Here is an 18166-nt window from a genome sequence, read left to right as displayed (position 1 = left end):
CATTATTTATACCTAATCCGAATTTTAAAGAATTCTAGTTTTTCTAGTTTGCCCTAATATTGAGTTAGAGTTTCCTTTTCTTCTTTTTCAAGGCTAACAAAAAGCTGTGCAGGCCATCATTATTGAGTTTCAAGCAACTTCTGCTGCTTCATTTTCTCTCTAATGTCATGGCATTCATCAAATCATTTCTTAATTTGCTGCTAATTGCTCAATCACATTCCCCTCCCCTCCTACTTTTCCTTGACCATGCATGCCAGAAACTTCATAGCTCTGACTGCGCCTGCCTTCTTTTTATAATCCTCACATGTAACAGGCACGCAAATTCTTATTTCCTCCTGGTGACATGTAATGCCTTATCCATAACATCCTTCTCTTCTTAAATCTACTCAATTCTGTTGAAGAAGCGACAAAAGTAGGTGCCACAGAGCTGTGCCTGGTGTGAACATTTTTATATATCAGATATATATCAATCGATCATCGCTACAGCTAGCTAAGCATGGCACACATGAGTTGTTTGATATTTGACAGCAATTAATACAAGACCCCCACACGCACACAGCTCTCTCTGTCTCATCGAAGGAGAAGCCATCTTGTTGATGTTTTCTCTGCATGGATTATACCTAATTGATGGGAGCTGTTGGTTGTTCGTCGGGTGAAAGAAATCATATATTAATGCTGTGTGCCCTAGACATGGCCATGAGCATGATCATATGTGGGATATTATCCTTGATTATAGAGACTTTCAAATCCTCATATGGTGGGAAAAAATATACTAAACATGTTAGGCATGTGGCTCGTATCTTTGAACCTATCAGCAACAACAATAATTTAAGAAAAGCTCTGATCACGCCTGTTTACCGCCATGATCATGAGATTTTATTTCACATTTGGAAGCCAAGAAACTAGAATTATTTTTCTTTCTGGGCATTCAATACGCTGTCAAATCATATGAAGACATCGTAGGGACATCCTATAGGTGTAAGTAAGGATTTTAATGAAAAAATAGGGCTGAGAAAACAACCAGAAAGCAACAAATGAACTGAAAAAATTGACTTTGGAAATGCTCATTCTTTAAAATATTCTTATATTAAAACATCAAGACCTGGCATTCGCATTTAACATATAACATATTATTTGTTTTTTATTCCTTTCTTAGAATTACCCTCGACGTGAGCTTGTTTGGTAGGTCAACTTTTAAGACATCATCATCATTAATAATAATAATAATAATAATAATAATAATAATAATAAAGTAAACAATGCCAAAACGTGTTTCACAACACTAGTGTCGAAACACAAATATTGTACAAATGCCTTTCTTCGACATCTTCTGACCTCGAATTTCGAGATGCAAAATTGTTTGTCCTCGTGTAATGAGAGGCTGGTGATCTGCAATGTTTAGCGCTTGTGGTGGAGGCAGAACTATCTAGATCCTGTTATCAGGATGATTCCTTTATTAAAAAGATTGTGATAAGGTGGGAACAAAGAAATAACCATGTGGGGGTATTTCAATCCTGTTTTTATCTATGTTTTAAAAGGGTTTTTGAAGAAATTAATTTTTTTAAAATATTTTTAGATATTTCATATCATCTTGATATTAAAAATAAATTTTAAAAAATAAAAAATATTATTTTAATATAATTCTAAACAAAAAAATACTTAAAAAAATAGAGAAATAATCTTTAGCAGTTAGAGAATGAAGCCAGCCATGGCGATGGCATGCATAATTATTGATATGGGTCCAATACAGATGAGGTTACAGCTCATGCCTTCACGTTTTTTTTTTTCCCTCTTCTTTTTATTAGTTGGTAGATCTTTTACAAGATCCTGCATTAAAGCCATCCAGTTTGGATGGGAATTGAGAATGATTTATGGGTCGAAAATGTCACTTCCCTTCTCTTTCTTTATTCTTCTGTAGGTCTGCCTTCAATTATATTTCCTTTCTGTAATTTCCTTTCTTTTTTTTTGTTTTTTCCTCATGATTATTGTACCGGCTCTGAATAGGACTTGAAAACGTGCTGGCTGGTTCCTGAGTTATCAAATCAACTAGCGAGTGATAAGATCAACATATTTCAATAGTTTTTGTTAAAATTACAAGTTTCATTCTTTTATTTTTTTTTAAATATCTTAGAGTTGACTTGGTGAAGTTTGAACTGATTTTATAATATTGTTTTCACATAGTTTTTCACTTGCTGAGTCAAGTCGGAGGTAGTTTGTATATACCCACAAATTCCTTAAGGAAAATCTCTGAGAAATTTCTTTTTAACGTATTTCCTTTCAGTTCTAAGAGGTAGAAGAATGACAGAGGCTAGCCTAGTATTCATGAGATTCTCTTTTTCATCCTTTCATTGTATACAGATACTAGCTCAATTGGCAGAATGGCAAATTAAGGCTACTATATACCTTCAATTTTGTTGATAAAATTGCTTAATTTTCCTAACTAAAATCTCTAGTGGCCGGAGATGCCTGTTAGGTTTCTTGCTTGCCAGAATTCTATGATCAGCTCAGATGGCAAATGAAAAAACAACCATCATTTTGTTTAAAGATCGATTGCACAGATGGCAATGAAGGAATGGGGCCTGCAGCAACTGAGAACCCTGTAAAGCTCATCGAAGCTGCTTATTTTAACCATACAGCTACTTCCTGAAAGGATCTGAAGATATTATCAGAGGAAAATACCATTTCTTATACCATTTAATTTCATCTACTTCGATGGAGAAAAGAGCACATGGGCCGGGGATTGTCAGTGTGAATTCAACTTGGAAGGACTCGATCAGTTGTGCCAATCAGTTCATACCAAACAAGAAAAACTTAGAAATAATAATTGAGAGCAAACACAGATGATACACATGATTCTTTGACCATAGGGCTAGAAAATGTAGCCAGAATAAAACGAAGAAGAACTATAAACCCCAGGAATAAATTCGTACTTCTTCTTCTATGAAAAAAGCAAGAAGAGAGTTCTTCAAGGTTCTCTCTCTTTTTTTTTAACAAAGAGCTAGCCTCGATCATTAAACTTGTTTTAACTTGGTTTTATCTCCGTCGTTTTTGTTCCCTCTTATTAAAATTAAAGATTAAAAAACTGATTAAAAATTGTCTTCGAGGTAGAGATAAAAACCTACTTTTATATATGTCTCAAGAATCAAATATGTTTCTGTCTCTCGTTTTTATGTTCTTTTTATATCAAAACGCATCTGCATGAAGCAGGTTACAAAAACAAGCCATAGTTCTTTTTTCATGAAGCTTCCAACATTTCTTTTCAATAATTGATTATCCCAATTAAAGAAAAGAACAAAAAAACACTAATTAATTAATAGGAGCATTTACTCCCCATTTATTTTGCTTTTGACAAACTGTCCCAAAGACCTTCATTAGCTGGCAACTAAATCAAATACAAATATTCCATGGCAACAAACATGAAATTTAAAAATTCATAGAAGTTATCACAAATATACCAAAAACTAATGGCTCTACTGCAAAAACTCATTATGCAATGATTCATAAGTTAATTTCCTAAACAGCCCTTGCCTTCTGTTTTTTTTTTACTGCTGTTATGCAAGAACTGAACGGGTTGCAAGGTTTTTGGCAGAGGGGCATTGGTGTCCAATAAAAGAAGTTCAGAAGTCAGAACCCCTCAGCTCTTGCTTGCTTTTAGGAGGGAAAGTAGAAAGAGAAGGAAACAACACTAAACTGAAAAACAGAACTGGAAGCACTCACTTCTTCTTCTTCTTCTTCAGATTGAATGTTGTCTTAAGATAACAAATATTCTAACCTTGACCCACGAAGGAAAACGATAAAAAGACACCCCATTTCTTAATTAGGCTCTGTTTGTTTCCAGTGAAAATTCTTGGGAGGAAAAAATGGCTACTCTCAGGGTACCAGAGGTTGTTCCTTCTCCAACCCAAGATTGTGAGAAACTCAGAGATGCCGTCCAAGGTCTCTCTTTTTTCTCCTTTTGTTATATATATATATATATATTTATTTCAGCTTTTTGGGTTTGTCTGCATGTCTTTAAGTTTCTATGTATGTGAGAGCAGAAAATGTTGAAAGAAGATTTTTTTTTTTTCATTTCTTTCTGGGTTTTGATTTTTTTTTCTCCCACTGATTTCTCTTCCTGGGATCTCTGAATTTCTAGATTTTCTGGTCAATTGCATATTCTTTTTCCATTACTTACTTTCTAATGTATTTAGAGGATGAAGAAACAGAAGAATATCACCCAATTTTCAGTTTATTGATTCTGTTTGGTGATTGTGAATAGGATTGGGGACAGATGAGAAAGCAATTATATGGATATTAGGACATAGAAATGCAAGTCAAAGGAAGAAAATCAGAGAGACATATCAGCAGCTTTACAATGAATCCCTCATCGATCGTCTCAACTCTGAGTTATCTGGTGATTTTAGAGTATGAATTTGGTATCCCTTTATGCAGATTTATTAATACAAGTTGAATTGAGAAATTTCCAAGCATCATAGTTGTTGAATTCTCTGTTTGTCAGAAAATATCGTCAAAATGTACAGAAAAGTTAGCTGGTGAATGAGAAAAACAAACATGAAACCCTTGAAATTTGATGCCTGAAAAAAAGACAAAAAAAGACAAAAAAAAAAGATTAAACATTTGAAATTGAAAACACCAATATAAGGTTACAAGCCATGTTGCTTGTGACTATAATATACTGTTTGCCAGTAAGAAATAAGACTATTTTTTTTAGTTCATGTAAAACATTCTTGCCTATAATATGTAGTAAGAACAATGAGACTAATCGCAGCCTTGGTAAGGAAATCTGCTTTGTGCAAGTTAGTTTTTCTGCTACATGTGTGTATCAGACTTTGTTTGCAGAAGAAAGTTGTTAGAATGCAGCAAATCAAGGCTATGTTTGTTTTTCCCTCAAAGAGAAAAGGAGGTCGAAAATATTGGGTTTTTTTTAATATGTTTAATTAGTGTTTCAAGACAGAAGAGATAGATAAAGAAGGATAGAAATGTGTTTGGTTAGAGAGATGAAGATATGATCATAAAATTAATTTGTATTATTTCAAAACAGGAAGGACATGCGACATGTCTCCTCTTTCCCACTATCTTCGTTTCTTTTATCTCCATCTATTTTGTCTTGAGAAAGTAACCAAATACTACAAAGCATTTCATTCAAGCGAACATAGCGTTCATTCATGTTATTACAGACTCCTATCGAACAATTTTTTTCATAAAACCTTCAGTTTGTAAGACTTTACATTGAGCTTTGGTTTCACAAATGTCAATTCATCCATTGACATCTAACTCCTAAAGCTTTTGATATGTAACAGAAAGCGGTGATCTTGTGGACCACTGACCCCCCAGAGAGGGATGCAAAACTGGCAAATGAAGCACTGAAAGCTAATAAGAAAGGCATGAAACAGCTGCAAGTGGTAGTTGAGATAACATGTGCATCATCTCCTAACCATCTTCAGGAAGTAAGGCAAGCCTACTGCTCTATTTTTGATTGCTCACTTGAAGAAGATATTGTATCTGCAGTCCCCTTGCCACTCAGAAAGGTAAAATCTCTGTAACAGGCAATGTAGACTTGTTCTATGCGATCCAACTACTCACCTCATGGTTAAAAGGGGAGATTGCAAACTCTAAGAATTGACTACTGGCATGTATGCTCGTGACATTGTGAATCAGGATGTACTCATTCAAAAGTAAAGGAAAAGTAACATGAGTTAGAACAAGCTAGCTGTTTAGATGATCGACATCCTAGGTGTAATGTGGATGGCATTGACATTTTAAATTGAAAATTTGTCATCCAGATGCATGGCCTGGGCATAATTAGCTTCATATATTAGAACTGGCAGCAAAGATTCACATACCTTTGTTAGCATTTTAAACATTTTCGTAACATTAACACACGACCTAATGCTGGCATTGAGCAGATTTTGGTGGCTGTAGCAAGCTCTTACAGGTATGATAAAGAACTGGTGGATACAAAAGTCGCCAACGCAGAGGCAGCTAAATTACATGAAGTCATCAAATCAAAGAAATTAGATCAGGATGACATAATACTTATACTCAGCACTAGGAACTTTCATCAACTAAGAGCAACTTTCGCATGCTACAACCAGAACTTTGGAAATTCCATTGACCAGGTTCAGCTTCTTCAACTACCTAGAGTGAAAGGTAGTTTTGTTTAAGACATTTTCTGGACAGTTTTCTGAGCAATTCATTTGCAGGACATCAAGAGTTGTGGAAAGGGAGATTTGGAATCTCTTTTGAGAGTGGTAATTAAGTGCATAGACACCCCAGAGAAACACTTTGCAGAGGTATTTAGCTGTCTTCATAGCTGGATGTTCCCTCATCTTAAACAAGTCAGCTTCAAAAACCATTCTTTCAAGTCACTTTCTCACATCATTTACGGCATTGGTGTTAAATGCCATTGACAGGTCATTGGAGAAGCCATCATTGGGTTCGGAACAGATGAAGATTCACTGACTAGAGCAATAGTAGCGCGAGCTGAGATCGATACGATGAAGATCAGAGGGGAGTATTTCAACATCTTTAAAACCAACCTTGATGGTGCAGTTACTGGTGATACTTCAGGAGACTATAAAGACTTCTTGATGACCTTACTTGGTGCAAGAATCTGATTCACTCTCCGTACATTTATCTATTTCTTATACCATTTGAGATATTTGGACTGTGTGCTTGCATCATTTAAATAAAATTTGTATCAGACCTGCATATTGCCTGCTAAAACATGACTTTGAGCTGTGATTTATTGGGTTTTATTTGCTGTACAGAAGTTGCTCCAAGTGATCTTCTTACCTCTTTTTTCATGGCAAATTAGATGGGGAGTAGCAAGCTGCATATTACGGAAAGATTGATGAGAAAAGAATATATTTTTTAGAATAAATTAATATTAAATCACTTCTTTGAGCTCTTCAAGAACAACCGATGGAGCCTCCGAAGCTTATTGGGGCTCCATCTATGAGGACCGATGAGGCCCATAAAAGTCTAGATATACAAGGCCGTAAGGACAAACTACCCAAGCAAGCAAATTTAGGATGCTTAAGACACCATTTGCAATTGTGGTTTTTGAATTGTTTCTTGAATTTTTTGAATTATATATTTTTTAGTTTTTTTATTAAAATAAAAAAATATTATTTTAATATATTTTAAAATAAAAAATATTTTAAAAAACAACATTTATTTTTCTTCTAAATAAACTTTAAAAATTCAAACCTAGATGGAGAGGGCACCCTTGTATCATATAATTATATAGTTGTCGGATTTAATTTTTGAGTCACCGTAGTCAATGATATTTATTAAAATGGCATTGTTTTTTTTTTCTTGGTGTTATCCTAATTGGATTAGGACCGAAACATCAAAGACCCAAATCAATATTTTATACAATTTAACTAAATTCTTCATTTAAATCAGACTCTAAGTTTTCAAGGTCAATTTATTAAGACAAACTGAGTTTAATAACTGTATATTATATTAAAAATAAGTTATTTTCATGTTAGATTTTGAATAATCAATCAACAACCAGATTATATATTCACACATAAAAAATCGTATGATGAATTTGAATCCTTGATGATAATATAAGGAGTATACTCATTTTTACAATAAGCTTTATAGCTAGCTATCTTAAATTGAATTCTGGTCACCGCAAGATTTAATAGATTTAAAAAAATGACGTATTGAACTGGGGTAACTTAACTGCTCAGATTTTAGGTTTGCTTCCTAATGGTTATGAGTTTAAATCTTCTTAGGGCTACTAGAGATTTATATGATCGTTAATTTCAAGACTCGTGGGATTAGTCGAGATGCACGCAAACTAATCCAGACACGCATATTAATAAAAGAAAAAAAATGAAGTCTTGTACCAAAATCTAATTTATCTTTTAACAAATAAAAAACCCTATTGAAATTAAATTCTTCTCACTTCATTATGGAATGGATTAAGGAAATTAAGTGTTAAAGTTGTTGTGAGTAGATCAAAATCCATTAATCTCCTGATGAATAAAAAAAATCCATTAGTTTTAAATCAAATTATAATTACATATAGCTTTGGAAGGAAACAATGGCTTTGGAGATGAACTAATGCTCAAGCTATTTGATTTGAATTAAATAAAATTTAATTGAATTGATTTTTTTCTTTTAAAATTTGAATCGAACTAACCCGAATAAAATAAATAAACCAATTGGTTTGTTTTGATTTTACATTTGTTAAAATCAAATAAATTTAATTTGAATTAATAAGATGCCAAAGCTAACAGGAAAACAATAATATAAAAAACACAAGAATTTTAATAAATAAAAAAAGTTGCAGAAATAAATACTAAATTTATAATTTTATTTTTTGAAATTTAAATATACAATGACTGTCTATTCAAGAAAATCTATCTCTACTAAAAAAACAATTTAAAAAACAAAAAAAATAAGAAAATAAAAATAGAATCTAAAATGAAAATAATAAATCCAAAAAATCCTAGAAAAATAACAAAATTAACCTAAACAACAACTTCTAGAAGATTCAACGGTTCGATATAAACGATGTTATGGCTTTCCACAGGAAAATTGTTGATAGATTACCTGAAAAATTTTAAACTCGATCCAATAATCAGATCTCTTGTTATTTTAATTTTAAGAAGTTAATCTAGTATGATATAATCAGATCTTTTCTTGTATCTAAACTTATTTCATTAACCCATAAAACTATATGACAGGTCATCTACATGATCTGTTTGGATTATATTCCTTTTTATAAGTGTCAACATCCTCATCTAAATGGTCAAATCCTTCATTTTCTATAGGCCTCACTGTATCACTTTTTAATTGAGCTATTTTTTACTAGTTTTGATTTAATAGGCCTTTAGTTTATAATAATAAATCTTTTTGTAATAAATCTTTTTGTTTTGTTTTTTGATTTCGTTCGGTTTAGTTCGGATTGATTTTTTTATAAAAAAAATCTAAAACCAAACCAAGCCTATCTTTTTTTAAAAAAAAAAACTCTGACAAAAGTTTTCCAGCAAATATAGAATATAGAAACTGTTCGAATTAATTAATTTTGAATCAGTTCTTACAAATATTTAAAACAATTCAGTTACCCTAAGTAACCCAGCATGTAAATCCTCTAAAGAAAAGCCTATTATCTTTATCAGAAAAACTACGCAAGGCAAACTGTCAGCAGACTGACTGGCTTGACCTGAATCCCACACAGGCAAAGGCAAGTAAAGAAAGAAAGAAGGCATAGCAGCAGCCTTGGGCGATAGAAATCGCTGGAGCTTCTTGAATGCAGTTTTTTTCTTACTTGACCTGGTCTCTTCTATCCGCATTAAATTTTACAAGAAAAAAAAAGCAGGGAATCTACAGCAGCCTTTAACTCATTAAGGAAGAAGTCAGAGCCACTGACCCTTTAGATACCCTTCTACACATAACTCCAAACAAGAAAGCCTCAAATCCATTTCGCACTCACCCACGAAACGCTTTCACTTATGTATTTTTTATTTTTTGGAATCTTAAAAAACTTGAGGTTGTCTGAAATGTAGACAAACAGGTGAATCCAAGATAGACTAGTGTACAAGGTCTCAGTCTTTGTTTACACAGATTACTTGTCATAAACCATGTCAAGATGAATTTAATGGATGGATATCTTCTTGTTCAGGTTCTTAGTCTGTTCGTTTCTTTTACCTTTGAGTTCTGAATTTCTTGCTTGTTGAATTCTTGTTCTTGTACACAAGACTTACTGTATATTGTGTGAGTGTGCAGACAAGCACAGATGCTTGTAAATATATGCATCTCCGCTGTTGATACCTGCTTGATTTGATTTCTGATTTTCAGGTTCGGTTTCTGTTCTGTTCTTTTGATTTCTTGTTAATCTTTTCTTTCTCTGAATTCTTAATACTTGCACAGGGAACTCTCAACGTCTGTAAATTTCCTGATTTTGTTTTGTTAGTTACTTCTATAATTTCAAGAAAAAATGGAAAATTCTGATAGCAGAAGCATTTCTGAGATTGAATCAGAGCAACAAGCCTCGACAGAAGAGGCGGTATCACTTGCTAAGAACTTGGAATTCGATAGAGAAGTATTCGCTGAATTTGCAGTTCTGCTTGACAAGTTCACACCGATTCTCATATCAATAAACGATAATGAAAAACTCATGGACAGGCCATCAGTTCAAAAGGCAGTTGGATCCATTGAAAAAGAGCTTAGTCGCGCTAAGGACTTAATTGAAGGAGCTTGTTCAAGATCCCCCATCAAGCAGATTGAGGTTGTTACTCAAGAACTTGGGAGATCATTAGGCCTTGTTCTCTTTGCAAGTATTGATGCATCCACAGAAGTCAAACAAAGTATTGCAGCATTACACAGAGAATTGATGAATGTGAAGTTTGATACCAGTTTTACTCCAAGTCCAAGTCCAAGTCTCAGTCCCAGTCCCAGTCCTTGTGCAAATCATGGTCCTAGACCAAACAAAGAATCAGGGTTTGTTAGTGAGCAAGATTCTTTTATTAATGAAATCGAGGAGGAAAAAATTAGTCTTAGCATTGATGATGTTGTGCGACATCTCAAGTGTGGAAATGATGAAGAATTCAGGCTTGCACTTTTGGTCTTAGGTGATTTAATTAGGGATCAAGTAATTGAAAAGGAGTGGATTAATGACGAAGATATTATTCCAATTCTGTTTAATCGACTTGGCTCGAGCAAGCCTCACAACCGGTTAACCACCATCCAGATACTGAGAATTCTTGCTTTGGAGAATGATGAAAACAAGGTGAATCATACGAGAAATGATTTTTTTTTTCTTTATGATTTTTGTTTCAAGTGTAAGAATTTCAAGTTTGCAGCTATCTTACGTTGTCCGGTAGCCTGCAGGACAAAATGACAGATGCAGTCTGTTTGTCAGTGTTGGTGAAATCTTTGGCACGCGACGCGGATGAAGGAAGGGAAGCTGTAGGACTATTGTCAGAACTCTCTGATATTTCTGCAGTTAGGCGAAGGATTGGAAGAATTCAAGGGTGTATTGTTATGTTAGTCACCATGCTTAATGGGGATGATCCGACTACTTCACAAGATGCGGCGAAGTTGTTGGTTGCACTGTCAAGCAATCCTCAAAATGTGCTTCATATGGCTGAGGCTGGTTACTTTAAACCTCTAGTTCATTGTCTGAAGGAAGGTAATGTTAAAGCTTACTTTCACGTATTGCATGTTCCGTAGCATAATTTTCATGTTTAGATCTGTGCATGTTGTTTTATGTGCCTTTTGAGTGGAAAAGCATGCATTTGGGATCTTCCTCAATCGAAAATCGATATCAAGATCTGAACTTCATACCTACCAAATTGTTGTATCCAAGAACCTGTTGTCTGAATGCAATCATCTTGTTTTTATAGGCTCTGATAAGAGCAAGATCCTCATGGCAACAGCAGTTTCAAGGATGGAGCTCACAGATCTGTGCAGAGCCTCTCTTGGCGAAGATGGGGCAGTTGAACCCCTTGTAAAGATGTTTAAATCTGGAAAACTTGAAGCCAGGTTAGCTGCTTTAAATGCATTACAAAATCTATCAAACTTGACAGAAAATATAAAACGTTTAATCAGTTCAGGCATTGTAGTACCCCTGCTCCAGCTACTGTTTTCCGTGACATCTGTCCTTATGACTCTCCGTGAGCCGGCATCTGCAATACTTGCAAGGATTGCTCAATCTGCAACTATTCTGGTTAAACAAGACGTAGCCCAGCAGATGCTCTCACTTTTGAACCTGTCTAGTCCGGTTATTCAGTATCATCTCTTGCAAGCTCTAAATAGTATTGCATCCCACTCTAGTGCATCCAAAGTAAGAAGAAAAATGAAGGAAAATTGTGCAGTCCAGCTTCTTTTACCCTTTCTGACAGAGAGCAACACCAATACCAGAACTGCTGCATTAAATTTGCTTTACACCCTTTCTAAAGATTCACCAGAAGAGTTCATGGAACACCTCGGAGAATCCTATCTCAGTAAAATTGTCAGTATCATCTCATCACCAGAATCTGAAAGTGAAAAGGCTGCCGCAATCGGCATTTTGAGCAATCTTCCTGTTGGCAACAAGAAATCAACAGAAGCACTGAAAAAATTACATTTTCTGCCCATTCTGATCTCACTAATGAGTTCAGGCGCATCATCATCAACAACATGGTTAGAAGAGAGCATCTCAGGCATACTTATTCGCTTTACCGTTCCTTCTGATAAGAAATTGCAGCTTTTTTCAGCAGAACTAGGGATTATTCCTATCCTTGTGAAGTTGCTGTCAAGTGAATCATCAGTAGCCAAGTGTAGAGCAGCAACCTCACTAGCTCAACTATCGCAGAACTCCCTAGCCCTTCAAAAGTCCAGAAAATCGCGGTGGATATGTATGCCTCCTTCTGCAGACACTTTCTGCCAAGTCCATGATGGCTATTGCGTCATTAAAAGCACATTTTGTTTGGTCAAGGCCGGTGCTGTCCCTCCACTGATCCAAATATTGGAAGGTAAAGATAGGGAAGCTGATGAAGCTGCCCTCAACGCCCTCGCAACGCTCTTGCAAGATGAAATTCGGGAGAGTGGAAGCCTCTTCATAGCCAAAACATCTGGTGTTCAAGCCATAATAAGAGTGTTGGAATCAGGAACTGTAAAAGCTCAAGAAAAGGCACTGTGGATGTTGGAGAGAATTTTTAGAATTGAAGAGCATAGATCACAATATGGAGAATCTGCCCAGGTGGTCCTCATCGATCTTGCGCAGAATGGTGATCCAAGATTGAAATCAACAATTGCAAGAGTCTTGGCACAGCTTGAGCTATTGCAAGCTCAATCTAGTTACTTCTGAGAGAGAATTTACTTAGAGCCCGTTTGGCTACGCGGCTGCAGCTGCGTTTTAATTAAAACGCAGTTTGCAGCCGTTTGGTAAAAGGAAATACACACTTTACTGTACATGGAGCCTACACATTTTAGCTTTTGATATGCAGGAGAAGAAAAAACAACAAAATGCTGTTTTTTCTTTACTGTGCATGCTAATTGCACTGTTCACACTGAACAGTGCAATTAGCATGCACATTGTATATTGAACACTGTTCACGTGTGAATGTACTGTTCATGTGAACAGTGCAATTCACTTGCACTGTTCACGTGACTTTTTTTTTGTTTTTTTGTTTTTTTTAGTGTGTTATTTTTTTAACTGTTTTTTTTTTAAATTAATTTAGAATGAATTAAATTCACTCGCACTGTTATGTGAACAATATTTGTTTTCCCGAAAAACTAGTATAGAGTGAATTAAATTCATTCGCACTGATCTATGCTCAAAAAATTATGAAAACTGTAATTCTTATCGGATGAATTTTATACGTAATGGAATTATAAATAGTTTAACGGAATAATAAAAAATATTTTATATAAAATATTTTTTATTTCATGATGTAATAGGAGTAATTAATTCTACAATATTTAAATTTAAAACTATCAATATTAATATATATTTTTTTAAATTATTTTGTAACCTCAATTTCAAAAGCATTCTTAACCAAACACATTAAACTACTTTTTCTTCAACTTCAATTTCAACCACAGTTTTAACCAAACACCTATTTTTTCAAACCAACCTCAACTAAAAGTATTTTTTATAAAATAACTTTTTTCAAACCACAACCACAACAGCTACCGCAATACCAAACACATTCTTAGTGTGAGCATGATGTCGTGCATGTGATTTTTTTTTAATGATTTTATACACATTATTTCATTCACTTGTTTTTCTCCCTTGATATATTTAGATTGTCTTATTAACCAGGATGGATTTCCTCTCAAATTGATATACTAGGTCCATTTTTTATTTATTTTATTTGGAATTTAACCGATTCAAGAGTTACATCAATAAATCATTGGATTAATTTACCAAATTAAGTTGAATTTAATGACAGTAATCTTAACAGTTAAGCTCAATAAATATTAGTAAAATATATTATTAAAAAAAACAAAAAAAAAACTAATTGAGTCGAGCCAAAATTAATAAAAGTAATCTTAATAGTCAGTCAAATAAACAATAATAAAATAAATTATCAAAAAATTAAGCCAAATTTAATAATTTGACTATAATTAAGAATCAAATTAGTGAATCATCACCAAATCAATTCAAATTTAATAATAATAATTTTAACAGTCAACTCAATAAAAAATAGTAAAATAAGTTATCAAAAAAATAAAAAAAAACATAAAAAAAAGGCCAACAAACGACATGTCGTCGATCAAGAAACAGACATGCCGTTTTCTGAAGATATCAATAATCAAGAAACAGCGTCGTTTAGACCAAGCGCCATCTTTCTCCTTCAGTAGTCACTTCTCCAAAAAAAACCCTAACAAAACCCTACAAAATAGCACAGCCTGCACTCTCTCTCTCTAGAAATACATCTTTCTCTCTCTAAAAATGCTACGTCGAAACATCCGGTTGAGAAGAGAGTATTTGTATAGAAAAAGCTTAGAAGGCAAAGAACGTTTACTTTACGAGAAGAAACGCAAAATCAAAGAAGCCCTTGCTGGTATAAATATCAGCTCTCTCTCTTTTATTTAACAAAAAGCTTTGATTTTTTGAATTAATTAATTAATTAATTTTTACAGAGGGAAAACCGATTCCTACTGAGCTTAGGAACGAAGAAGCCGCTCTTCGTCAAGAAATTGATCTTGAGGATGAAAACACTGCAAGTATGCTTCTTATATATATATATATATATATATATATATAAATTTTTGTTTTTTCTATATATGTTTTTGGTTTAATTAAATTAAATTTGTTTAATTTTAGTACCGAGGAGTCATATTGATGATGAGTATGCCAAAGCAACTGAAAGAGATCCGAAAATTTTATTGACTACGTCGAGGGATCCGAGTGCTCCTCTTACTCAGTTTGTTAAGGTATTAGAAGAAGAAAAAAATAAACTATGAAATGTTATGTTGTTGTTGTGAGGTTTTGATTGTGCTATATGTGTGAATTTGCTTGATTATGAATTTGATTCGACTGGTCCGTACATGGTTGTGCAGGAATTGAAGTTTGTGTTTCCTAATGCGGAACGAATCAATCGTGGTGGTCAGGTTAGTAAATTGATGATTAAAGCCAAGAGGTTGACAAGAGGCTGAATTAGGGTTAAAAAGGTGGTTTTGATGGGTAGTATCATCTGATATAATGTTAATTGTAGTGGTGGTGAAGAAATTGTGGTTAATAGAACTTGTTGCATGAGTGTAAATAGGAAGTTGAGTTTTGTATAGGTCTAGGTATTCTATGCTGCATGGGAAATCGGTTCATACACACTTGTGCTGGAATTGAAGTTTGTGGTTCTTAATGCAGAGCGAATCAATTGTGGTGGTCAGGTTAGTAAATTGATAATAAATAAAGCCAGGAGGTTAACAAGAGACTGACTTAGGGTTAAAAAGGTGGTTTTGATGGTTGTATATTCTAATTTAATGTCAAATGTAGAGATGGTGAAGAAGCGTGTGGTTAATAGAACTTGTTGCATGGGTGTAAATAGGAAGTTGAGTTTTGGTGAAGGGTACAAGTCTATGTATTATATGCTGTATGGGAAAATTGTTCGGTTTAACATGTTGGTGAGATTTGGACTTTTGTTTTCTAAGGCGTACTTTAAAAAAATTGTTCATTTTCAGGTTATATCTGAGATTATTGAAAGTTGCCGGGCACATGATTATACTGATGTAATTTTGGTGCATGAGCATCGAGGTGTGCCAGATGGTTTGGTTATATGCCATCTACCATTTGGTCCAACAGCTTACTTTGAATTACTCAATGTGGTAAGTTAGTTTGGTTATTCTTGTGTTTTGGACCTTTTGTTGGGATTATGTCTCAGGGAATTTTGTATGCTGATTAAGTGTTTGTATTGTAGGTTACTAGACATGACATTAAAGACAAGAAAGCTATTGGAACTATGCCTGAGGCCCCCCCACATTTGATTCTTAACAATTTTAAATCCAAGGTATTAATTTTCCATTCCCTGAATGTTTATATCTCGATTGTAGAATTTGACTTCTCCATGTACATCTTGTGGTCGTTTGAAGACTTGATGGACAATTAGCTGTCTTGAGTTAGTTTGTTGCTTTTGAAAGAAGGTGGGAATTGTGCTTATTAACCAATGCAAACAATTGATTATGTGCATGCTCAGGTTATGCCTGGAACTTTTGCACTTTCATTTTTCTTTGATGGAATTGCAAATCTAATAAATTGTGAAGGGATAAGGAGAGAGAGTATTTGGAAGATTGCAGAAATACTTAGCTTAAATGAAATATTAGTATTGCTACTGATCATGGTTGCTATATTCAATCTTTACAAATGACTGCATTAATTGTAAAGTATCAGGGATTTTATCGTTGGAATAATCCCTCTGAAGACAATTTCTTTGGATGTTGTAGCACTCTCTGCACCAATATGCTATGCTAGTAAACATTGTATGTGTGCTTTATTGCTTCAATAGTTTTACTTGTTGATGTTTTATTCCATTGTGGAATTTCTTTTGTTGATGTTGACAGCTGGGAGAAAGGACAGCAAATATTCTAAAACATCTTTTCCCTATGCCAAAGCCAGATACTAAACGCATAATCACATTTGCAAATCAATCTGACTATATCTCCTTCAGGTTGGTTCCCTATTTCAGTCCATAAAAGATCTCTTGTTTTGAGCCAAATTAGCTTAATTTCTTATTTTATGCCATTATATAGTCCTGTATTAATAAGAAACCATTGTAATTGCATGGGATATCCATCTTCACGTGGATTTGCTTGGGGTACCCTTGTTAAGTTCAGTTCATTTATGTTTGTGAAAGAGTTCTGAGTAGCCTACCTTGAATAGCTTGCATTTTTCGTTTTGCAGCCCAGCTAATTTAGAGGTTTGCTATGAGAAAATTTATAGATATTATTACGAAGCAGAAACATCACGAAGAAAAGGAAATTTAAGTGTTGTCAACTTGTCATGAAAGGCTTGTCTTTATTATTATTATTATTATTATTATTATTATTATTATTATTCGGAGATGATGCTTACAAAAACATTCTTGAAATCCCTAGACAACAACATTGAATATCCTGATAGAAAAAAAAAATCAAAATCGAAATGTATATGAGTTACTTTGTTAGGTCATCCAAACGTGGTCAACCTGGTTTCTGGTTTCTCTTGTTTCATATAATATTATTTTGCTATCATGCTTGTATCATAATTTCAAGTTTGAACATATTCTTCCTGTTGGCTCTTGCTTTTTCTGTTCACAAGCTGCTTATTAGTGGAATTCACCATCCTTTCTGTACAAAACTGATCACTTTTTCTTCATATGGAATATGCTTTGGCTGATTATTTGTAATGTATAGGCATCATATATATGAAAAGCATGGAGGCCCCAAGTCTGTTGAACTCAAAGAGATTGGTCCACGATTCGAAATGCGGCTTTATCAGGTATCTCTAATGCCAATTAGATCACTTTTTCCTGCACATAAATCTCCTTGCCACCAAGTTAGAAAAGGCTTCCATAATGTAATTGATATCAGTAATTGGCAAACATACTTCATATAGCCTCTGTAAATGCATCTGCTGTAGTTATTAATCGATGGTGTAATTCTTGGATAATTGATGTTTCTGTTTTCTACATTGTCTCAACAGATAAAGTTAGGAACAGTGGATCAGACTGAAGCACAGAATGAATGGGTGCTTAGACCATACATGAACACCACTAAGAAACGGAAGTTTATTGGAGACTGACATGACCCCAGGAATTAATCTGAAACCTGTTCTCTATTTCTTCTGTGTTTTGGCAATTTTGGCATCTAATATGCATAAGCTGATTCATATTTCCACCTGCTGTTAAAATCATGTTGCCATCATGCTCTCTCGCTCAAATAGTTGTTTGTGGCCCTCGACCAAGGATAATTTCCTGGTTTGAATGGGGCTTTTTTCTTTCTTCGTTCTATTTTTCATTCATTTTAGTTAAGGCATTGGCAGATACTTTAAATATATTTTGTTTACTCCTTTTTTCCCCTGAATTTAAGGGGATTTGATTTATGGGCAACAATGCTACAAACCTTATAATTCCTGCTTTTGCGTTTTGTTAATATTTTAGAATAATAAAAAAAATAGATAGTGTTTGGTAGAGACGCAGATGTAAAAATAAATAAGATACAGGGACATGCTCCCTCAACCACC

The 18166-nt window shown here is 34.1% G+C and overlaps 3 protein-coding genes across 7 annotated transcripts; all 3 read left to right on the top strand.

Annotated features, from left to right (window-relative positions):
- The first annotated feature begins 3654 nt into the window (after positions 1-3654).
- LOC7487014 (annexin D3) lies at positions 3655-6758 on the top strand. The gene is made up of 6 exons (XM_002297718.4): positions 3655-3936; positions 4259-4404; positions 5301-5528; positions 5907-6119; positions 6204-6293; positions 6414-6758. Exons 1-6 carry the CDS (start codon positions 3861-3863, stop codon positions 6615-6617), a joined length of 957 nt encoding a protein of 318 aa, XP_002297754.2. The 5' UTR covers positions 3655-3860; the 3' UTR covers positions 6618-6758.
- Positions 6759-9154: 2396 nt separating this feature from the next.
- LOC7496006 (U-box domain-containing protein 44) lies at positions 9155-13199 on the top strand. Of its 5 annotated transcripts, none has more exons than XM_024593979.2 (5): positions 9155-9643; positions 9748-9819; positions 9935-10750; positions 10852-11152; positions 11367-13199. In XM_024593979.2, the coding sequence occupies exons 3-5, from the start codon at positions 9959-9961 to the stop codon at positions 12809-12811; spliced, it is 2538 nt and encodes an 845-aa protein (XP_024449747.2). In that variant the 5' UTR covers positions 9155-9643; positions 9748-9819; positions 9935-9958; the 3' UTR covers positions 12812-13199. The 5 variants fall into 5 exon arrangements, with proteins under 5 accessions (XP_024449747.2, XP_024449745.2, XP_002297756.3 ...); XM_024593977.2 differs by having other exon boundaries at positions 9892-10750; XM_002297720.4 differs by lacking the exon at positions 9748-9819.
- Positions 13200-14299: 1100 nt separating this feature from the next.
- On the top strand, positions 14300-18056 carry LOC7496007 (uncharacterized). The gene is made up of 9 exons (XM_024603757.1): positions 14300-14513; positions 14593-14676; positions 14777-14886; positions 15013-15063; positions 15631-15774; positions 15867-15956; positions 16507-16613; positions 17338-17422; positions 17627-18056. Exons 1-9 carry the CDS (start codon positions 14402-14404, stop codon positions 17723-17725), a joined length of 882 nt encoding a protein of 293 aa, XP_024459525.1. The 5' UTR covers positions 14300-14401; the 3' UTR covers positions 17726-18056.
- The last annotated feature ends 110 nt before the right edge of the window (positions 18057-18166 follow it).

The sequence above is a fragment of the Populus trichocarpa genome, chromosome 1, assembly GCF_000002775.5.
Source record: "Populus trichocarpa isolate Nisqually-1 chromosome 1, P.trichocarpa_v4.1, whole genome shotgun sequence".
Taxonomy (NCBI): domain Eukaryota; kingdom Viridiplantae; phylum Streptophyta; class Magnoliopsida; order Malpighiales; family Salicaceae; genus Populus; species Populus trichocarpa.
Note: the sequence above shows the minus strand (reverse complement) of the source record. Positions and strands in the feature narration are given on the sequence as shown.

Coding starts and splice junctions, on each gene's coding strand:
- LOC7496007 (XM_024603757.1), top strand. CDS start 14,402: ATGCTACGTCGAAACATCCGGTTGAGAAGAGAGTATTTGTATAGAAAA. Junction 14,677..14,776: donor TGAGGATGAAAACACTGCAA/GTATGCTTCTTA, acceptor GTTTAATTTTAG/TACCGAGGAGTCATATTGAT. Junction 17,423..17,626: donor TCGAAATGCGGCTTTATCAG/GTATCTCTAATG, acceptor TTGTCTCAACAG/ATAAAGTTAGGAACAGTGGA.
- LOC7496006 (XM_002297720.4), top strand. CDS start 9,959: ATGGAAAATTCTGATAGCAGAAGCATTTCTGAGATTGAATCAGAGCAA. Junction 10,751..10,851: donor TGGAGAATGATGAAAACAAG/GTGAATCATACG, acceptor GGTAGCCTGCAG/GACAAAATGACAGATGCAGT. Junction 11,153..11,366: donor AGTTCATTGTCTGAAGGAAG/GTAATGTTAAAG, acceptor TTGTTTTTATAG/GCTCTGATAAGAGCAAGATC.
- LOC7487014 (XM_002297718.4), top strand. CDS start 3,861: ATGGCTACTCTCAGGGTACCAGAGGTTGTTCCTTCTCCAACCCAAGAT. Junction 4,405..5,300: donor AGTTATCTGGTGATTTTAGA/GTATGAATTTGG, acceptor GATATGTAACAG/AAAGCGGTGATCTTGTGGAC. Junction 6,120..6,203: donor TTGGAAATTCCATTGACCAG/GTTCAGCTTCTT, acceptor ATTCATTTGCAG/GACATCAAGAGTTGTGGAAA.